Raw genomic sequence first — 8,099 nt, 5'->3', positions numbered from 1 at the left:
ACGGTGTTTCCATTCAGTTTCAGTAACCTTGTATCTAATGTTTGTTTTTAGATTTGGTTGGTTGCACTGGTGTACGTTGGCAGACTACTTCCTTGCTGCAGTGTGCTCTGCACCTATATGAGCCCCAGACGTGTACTGGGCAGCATTTAGCCCGTTCCTGCTTTTCAGCCAATCAGGAGCTTTGAAACGCATGATCTGCCTCCACAAAGCCCCTCCCCCGGTTTTATGTCAATGTGGCCCTATCTGCTCCTTTCCCGTTTCCTTTTGCCGGCTCAGACTAGGCCTTTGTAATTCAGAGTATCTGTTGCCCTAATGCGACTCGGCTAGGAAGAAGCGTAAAGGCTTGCGAGGCTGAAATAAGGAGAAGACGGGTAGATACAGCCAAGAATTAAAAGAGGATGGAAAGGCGTCAGGAGTCTATGTGCAGAAACCCTCATGTGAGTCAGATGGCTTGTTTCTCATCCATGGTTTTCTTTTTCATCTCCCCACCCTTTCCCAGACTCGTGTCAGCTTGTACCTCAGTGTGTCTCTCTTTCCTTCTGCATCTGGCTGTCTCTGTTTTCCAAGCTTTGTATTTGCCCGTCTCTGGGCTCTGCGTGCATCCCTGCCCCCATAGCGTTCCCGGCTCCCCCGGCTGCTGATGCTGTCTTGTGATGCCTATGAGTGAATTCCTAGTGTATGTGTGTATATGTGTGGGGGTGGTAGTGTCAAATGAGGGTGAGGCTAAACCACAGGATTTGGCTAAAGTATTTCTGGAATTATGAATTGTATTTGTGGCCTGAGTGTGGGATATGATAACTGGAGAAAGGCTTGGCTACAAGGCATTACCCCTATTTATCGCATTGTTTATATGATGCATGGCAGTGCCTCCTATACATTAGATGCCCAAAAAAATTGCCTCCATCTGAAAAGGTTTTTTTCTGTTCATCAATTAACTATTCACTTTTTAAGATTTGTTAAAGTGACATGCCCTTCAGTGTGACGCTGTCGTCTCCCCGTGAGTATCGGCCTTCCCGAAAGAGTATGTCTTTCCCATTTCTCACCTGTCCATACTGATCTGCGCCAAGTAACGTGAAATGATAAGTTTTTCTTTTTCTTTTCAGTTATTCAAACCTGCAAATTTAGTTGCTGCATGTGTGTGGTGTCCTCAAAAGAAAGCAAGCTCTTTTCGAACTTAGATTTCAAAAGTGTTAACATTATTTAAGCCAACGTGAGCTAGCACTGGCAAGCATGTTATTTATCATAGCTAACCTGAATGCTAACTTTTCCTAATAATTTAGTGAGAGATGAGTATTGATTTTTTTTTTCCTTTAAAGGACGAGAGGGCATAAAAACAAAGAAGAGAGAGAGAAACTCAGTAGGTAACATGACTGTCACTAGCTTAATGTATACAACAAAAATATGAATGCAACATGCAACAATTTCAAAGATTTTACTGTGTTGCTGTTCACATAAGGAACTCAGTCATTTGAGTGAAATTAACTTAATAATAATAATAATAATAATAATAATAATAAATCAATCTTATATAGCGCTTTTCTAACACTCAAAGTCGCTTTACAATAAACGGGGTGAAACAAGACAACAGATAAACATAACGCAACCATACAGGGGTGGATGGGAAGGGGGGGGCTACAAACATATAGGGGTGGATGGGAAGGGGAGGCTACGAGAGGGAGAAGCGGCAGCCACACACGACGCCAACAGTACTCTCCCACTTAAACAAATACAAAAGGGCAAGACTAATGCATGGATCTCACATGACTGGGGATACAGATATGCATCACTTGGTCACAGATGCTATAAAAACAGTTATGGTCATGGCTCATAAAGTGAATCATTATCAAGTGGGAAGGTGCTCAATCGGTGACATGTCTTGCATGTCTGCAGGCCAAGGAGGAACTGGATTGTTTTCATCCTCCAGGGATCCTGGGAGATCCTTTGGAGAGAGATCCCTCCTCGGTTGATATACCTGAGGTTTCTTCCTATTTTTTCTCCCTGTTAAAGGTTTTTTTTAAAGGAGTTTTTCCTTATCCGATGCGAGGCTCTAAGGCAGTGTTACTCTTTACGCGGCTCGTGAGATTTTGTTTTGCGCCTCATATAGATCCACTGATAACAATAAGAACATAGCTATAACTTACTTCTATAGGTTCCGTTTGTGTCCCGTTTTAGCACATTGAAATGAATTATCCAGCAGATGGCAGCATACTGAAGCTACGTCAAAGAACGTAGGCTACGTAACAGCGTGGGATCATGGGTAGACATAGTATAGCCTATGTGTGTAGCTTTGTATTTGTGAAATGTTTTGCAAGCTCTGTGGCTCTTTGAGGAATGGTCTTACTCATAAGTGGCTCTCTTAAGAAAATTAGTGAGTACCACTGGTCTAAGGACAGGATGTTGTGTTGCTGTAAATCCCCTTGAGGCAAATTTGTAATTTGTGATATTGGGCTATACAAATAAAATTGACTTGACTTGACTGTGTCCATATCCTTGCGACATTTGACGGTCATCATTCAGTTATCTGGCGACAGAATTCGAGGACTCTTTTTGAATTTTGCAAGTTTTAGCCGACGTGTGTGTGCACAAAAGTACTTGTACATGTGGTGTTCAGGACTGCTCATGGCAGAGGTCAAACAGCAGGGACGCAATGTTGGCACATTTACCACAGGAAATGCGGATATTATCACATTTGTGCTGAAATTCAGAGATTTCATCCAAGACATTTCTTTCACTGAAAAGAAGCCATGTTTTCCATTTGTCACACAGAAAACTTAATTAAGTTTGCAATTACTGTTTGACCACGAGCAGATTTTCAGCCATACAGTGAGTCCAGTACAGTTTTCCCATTTTCTTTTATTTTCTTGCGCTCTACCAATACATGATTCAAGCAAGTGTTTTTCCATTTCAGATGAAATGAACATTAAAATAAGTGAAAAAGAGAGCAACTTTCTGCTTGTTTTCAGCTCTCCATAAATGGATCTGCATGAGAATCACAAGGGGCACATTTTATCCCCCCCCTTTTTTTCTCCCCAGTTTTACCCATCCAATTACCCCACCCTTCCGAGCCATCCCGGTCATTGCGCCACCCCCTCTGCTGATCCGGGGAGGGCTGCAGACTACCACATGCCTCCTCCGATACATGTGGAGTCGCCAGCCACTTCTTTTCACCTGACAGTGAGGAGTTTCGCCGGGGAAACGTAGCGCATGGGAGGATCACGCTATTCCCCCCAGCCCCCCCCCCCCCCGAACAGGCACCCTGACCGACCAGAGGAGGCACTAGTGCAGCGACCGGGACATATACCCACATCCGGCTTCCCACCCGCAGACACAGCCAATTGTGTCTGTAGGGACGCCTGACCAAGCCAGAGGCAACACAGGGATTCGAACCAGGATCCCGTGTTGATAGGCAACGGAATAGACAGCTACGCTACCCAGATGCCCCTCACATGTTATTGTCTTAAAATAAAATCATTCTGTTTTTCTTTTTTTCCCCCCATCATTTTGAAAGCCCTCGGAATGAATTTTGAACACGGCCTCCTTAACAACCATTTGGTGTGCCTAGGATGTGGGCTTTTCTCACTAAAAGCAGCAGTTGCCACTTTTGCCTCACTTATTGCCCACAGCCATAGCTTTCATTGGTGAAACCTTTGAAAACATCCTCTGCCCCCTCCTGGTTAACCACATTGATACCTTTTTCCCCCATGCAGAAAATGTAAAATCTAGTTCGAACTTCTAAAATGATAACTTTCAAAATGGATAGAGCCGCAGATGATTACTGGCATGATTTAGGATTTACTATTTCCTGATGTCAGGGCAAAACGAAAAAGCCCTGTCAGTTGATCAACAGTTGGCATGAGCCAATGTGAACAACTCGGCACTCCTTTTTCCTTGTGTCAAGTGAAACTGGTTCATACAGCATGCCACAAAACTGGTAGGGTGTCACAGACCACACCATCCCTCTTTCTACCTGTGGTGCTTGGCTACACCCAGTTTTTCTTTATTATTAGATTACAGGAGTCATGCAAAGTGTACAAAAGCCATGTAATTTGAGCTGGTCTTTCCAACGCCTGAAACAGTCTTGGGGGAAAAAAACTCAATAACTTGATCAATTATGAAGCTGTTAGCACTTGCTTATTAGACTCTGTACAGAAAGCTAAATTACATCCCCTAAAGCATTTACTGATTTTCCTCCATTCTTAAGTATGCAGATACTGGCATGCAGACATTATCAGGCGCTTTCTCTGTGTGTTAAACTACTCTTGAACATGTTTGTCACGTTTTTTCGCTTGAGCATCTGGTCAAATGAGATTCCTTTATGGACACGTTAACAAAAAAGACCTTCGGTTGAACTTGAGAACAACTGGTTACATATCAGGAGCGTTATGAAACGCCAACCGCTCAAATGTTTTGTGTCAGTCATATTTGGATACCTTCCAAAGAAACATCGGGAAAAGTAAATGCCCCGGCATCTTAACTAGAAAACCATTGCTATTCATCCAGCATAGTAGGCTGTATCTCATAATCTGTATTAAGAGCTCCGATTTACTCACTCCTAAACCACAACTGTAGGGTCAATGTGCAATTTTTTATTGCGAGGCAGTGGGCCAGGATGGTTTTTTTTTTTTTTTTTGAAAGCTCATCCCAGTCATCAGGTACAGTCTGTTCTAGAATGGAAGAATAGCACATCTGTGTGGAGGACCTAGGTCACGCCAGACCAATATTGACTCTAGGCTTTGATCAACACAGCAGGATGAGACAACAAAAAGTAATAGCAAAGGCAGGTTAGTTTGATACTGGGCAGTGTCAGTGATACAGTGCAGCTGGACTGTGATGAATTCATCCATTGAAGTTAATGCAGAGCGATACAGAGGATAATAATAAAAGACAAGCAGCAAGAATTAAATTCCCTCTCAGCCATTTCTTTCAACATAACTGACTTTCTCTACAATTGACAAGATTAAGACAATTTGATGTTTAAACTAAACATAAATGTAGCAACATTTTTTTAGGTAAACATGACACCTGCAACCAAACAGCTCACAGAAGCAGTAGCGGAAATAACATTAATGAATATATCAACAGATGTTAAGTCATTTTTCACTCCTCTTTTAGCCCTCTTTGTGTAATGGAAAATGCAGTTGGATAGTTGGAAATGTAGTGCTGCTGTGATTTAGAAAATAAATATGTGTAATAGCTTGGACTGTAAAGACAATACAAGTCAAAAAGGACTCCGCAAACAATAACTGTACAAGTAAACAGATGAGTGGGAACAGCCAATAGAGATATTATCTAGGAATTTTCTGTAGCTGTGTTTCCATCAGGCCATTTACATGAGAATTTTCAATTCCCTCACTCTCCTAAGGTCTTGCAAAATGATACAATCCTTTATTGTGGTTGAGGAAAGCATATGGCGAATAGGGGAAGGTTATTTCACACTCCTCATGGGGGTTTGGGAAGGCATAGGCTGCCAGTAGCAAGTTTTTTGCAGGGGATGTAGCATGCAGAGACTCAGACTATCACCTTCAGGAGTCACTAATTGTGATGATGGGAAACATTACCTGGCGGAGCTGGAGGCAACACTGGAACCTGAACCTTTTACGTTCAGTGTTGGGGCTTTTGCATATTACTTTGCTGTACACCTGAGCAAACCCCCCTTTTCAAATTTTCTCTTCATAATTTTGACACCAGAGTCAGTTCTATATACAGGGGGAATGTTTGAAGCTAAGATTTTCTCCTCAGTTTAGTGTTTGGCCCTATGGGTAGTGATACGTTTGTGCAGTGAACCTTGGTCACATTTTCTCCCCATTTGGATTTTTCATCATCATCATCGGTGGTCACTTGGAGTTGAGTATGACTGTCCTTTAGGTCCTTGTGGGTATCCTTGCGGGAAGATGCCTGCGTGTGACAGCTTTTTACATGGGGGGGGGGGCTGACGCACCTGCAGTCACCACACGGTCCTTGGCAGGGGGTGGTCAGAGTCCAGTGGCATGGAGAACCAAGATGATTGGGGACCACCTTCTGTTGCAGTCTTCATCCACCTTCACCTGCATTGTCTTCTGCCAGTTTTGCCATTGAGGTCTTTGTTGATCGCGCTTCGTCTGGAACCTCCCCCTTGACGTTTCTGCCTTGGGTGACCCTACCAGGAGCCAAGCTCCGGACGGCATAGCTCTTAGAATCATTAGTACACGCAAGATTCTCCACCACAACAAGGTGGCGATCCAGGAGAAGATTTGGATTGTTACCGTTACTGTTATCTGCTGTCTGTTTTACAAGATAATACCATGTGTTAGTTTCTCTCCTGACGCTTTCCCTCATGGAGCCCCAACAACCCTTGATAAGTGTTCAAGTTCAACATATGAAAAGTGTGAATTGCAAGAATGGCTGAAGTGAAATTTGTTGCCAGACCTAAGAAGTCCACTATAGCTGTCAAATAGCCTCAAAGCAAGGGTCACAATGAAACCATTAGGAACAAGGGAATGTGAGTGTTAGCACTGCTGATGCCCTGTTTTCACTAGCCAACTGGCTGGCTAATTAGCACCCATTGCACTGCAAAAGTCTCAGTCTACATCTGGCTGGTATGGACATTAAGTCATCTAATTGTAAATACATCATCAACATAGGCAAGATCTACGTCCTCCACAGTTGGCATACTTCCAATTTTTACTTTCTAAATGACAGTGCATTTACTTTTTTTTTCAATTAATAATGTGAACACCAATGTTGTGTATTGGGGGAACTTTGCAAACAAATCATGTTTGAGAGACTCATTTTCATTTTCGATGCAAATCAAGTCTGTAGTACTACATACTGAGTGATACATGTGGAGTCGCATGTATTGAATGGATTGACTTGACTCGTACTGGTCCATACAGCAGTAGTTCAAAGCTCAAATGAATTGTATGGTATGCACTGAATAATTTGTATGGAATTGTACATAATGAAACGGCCTTGTTGTCTGGCGCTACTGCAAAGCTCGAAAGTTCAAATGAATAAAATATCAGTGAATAGGCCATGGCTTAACATGACATTAGATTGTCTACATGTGCAATAGGATGACTAAACTCTCATTGAACAGTACTTCAAGCAGCCAAATCAGGAATCTACATTTTTAGCAAATGATGAATATGCCTTTCTGCCATTCTGTATCAGACTTTAAACTGTCACATTCAATAGCCAAACCAGCCTAATAATTTGTTTGCAAATGCATATTTTAATTGCTTATTTCCAAATGACACAGTAAAAAAAAAATGAACAAAAATCAATGACCAAGTAATTTTGAGTGTTTTGTTTTTGTTGCTCGTTCAGTGCTTCCAACACTAGCTTAATTAGTTTACAAACTGGTCATCAAAGTGCAAAAAGTCTCTCATAATATTCTAAATCTCAAAAAATTTTGGTATAATAACTGCAATGCGGAGTCTTATTGCACAGTAAGATATATAAATGAATGTGCAGTCTGTCAATGTAACATAGCTGGAGCCCTCTGCTGGACTATTCAGTGAACCTGTGAACGCAATGCGTGAATCATCGGGATGGAGGACTCGTACAATGTCCGTCCTGGAAACTCAAAAGTACTTGAAAGGTTGAATGTCGGGTTCAGGTAGATGTTCTGACTCTTGACTCTAATCTGATTCAACAAAATTAGTTGAACCGCCCACCATAAATTAACCTCAGAGAAATATGTTGCGTGCTCTGCAGTCGCCCTGACTTTTTCAGCAGCTCCATCTACAATTTCATATTTTAAACGGAGTGTGTCAAGTGGAGTATGCTTTACTGTCTCAGTTTCCTGTTTCTCTTCCTCACTTTCTTTCTCTTTCTTTCTGTCTTTGTCTCTGAAGGAGCTCTATTGGAGAATGCAGAGGAGCAAAGAAAAGACAGTGAAAGAAATGTTAGAGGAGCAACAGGTATGCCTTTATGCTCATGTTCTGTTGTGTATGTGTGTGAGTATATGTGAAGTATTACATTCGCCGACACATAATGAAAATTATACTAACTAAAAGGCATTACATTCCTAATAATTAACTGTCTCTAAAAAAACCCAACTCCGACCTGTGTCTATGTACTCCTTCTTTCATGGACATCTCCGTACATGATTGAGGTCG

General features: G+C 42.0%; 1 protein-coding gene across 1 annotated transcript in view; it reads left to right on the top strand.

Moving 5' to 3' along the window:
• Positions 1-299: 299 nt before the first annotated feature.
• The window catches only part of gne (glucosamine (UDP-N-acetyl)-2-epimerase/N-acetylmannosamine kinase), a 29,807-nt gene continuing 22,007 nt past the window's right edge, over positions 300-8,099 (top strand). Inside the window, exons 1-2 of the mRNA XM_056280134.1 lie at positions 300-437; positions 7,836-7,901. Coding sequence (XP_056136109.1) covers positions 399-437; positions 7,836-7,901 — 105 coding nt within the window. The 5' untranslated portion in view covers positions 300-398. The remainder of the gene's footprint in view (positions 438-7,835; positions 7,902-8,099) is intronic.

The sequence above is a fragment of the Lampris incognitus genome, chromosome 5, assembly GCF_029633865.1.
Source record: "Lampris incognitus isolate fLamInc1 chromosome 5, fLamInc1.hap2, whole genome shotgun sequence".
NCBI lineage: Eukaryota > Metazoa > Chordata > Actinopteri > Lampriformes > Lampridae > Lampris > Lampris incognitus.
The sequence above is the reverse complement of the archived record's forward strand: the minus strand, read 5'-3'. Positions and strand labels throughout refer to the sequence as shown.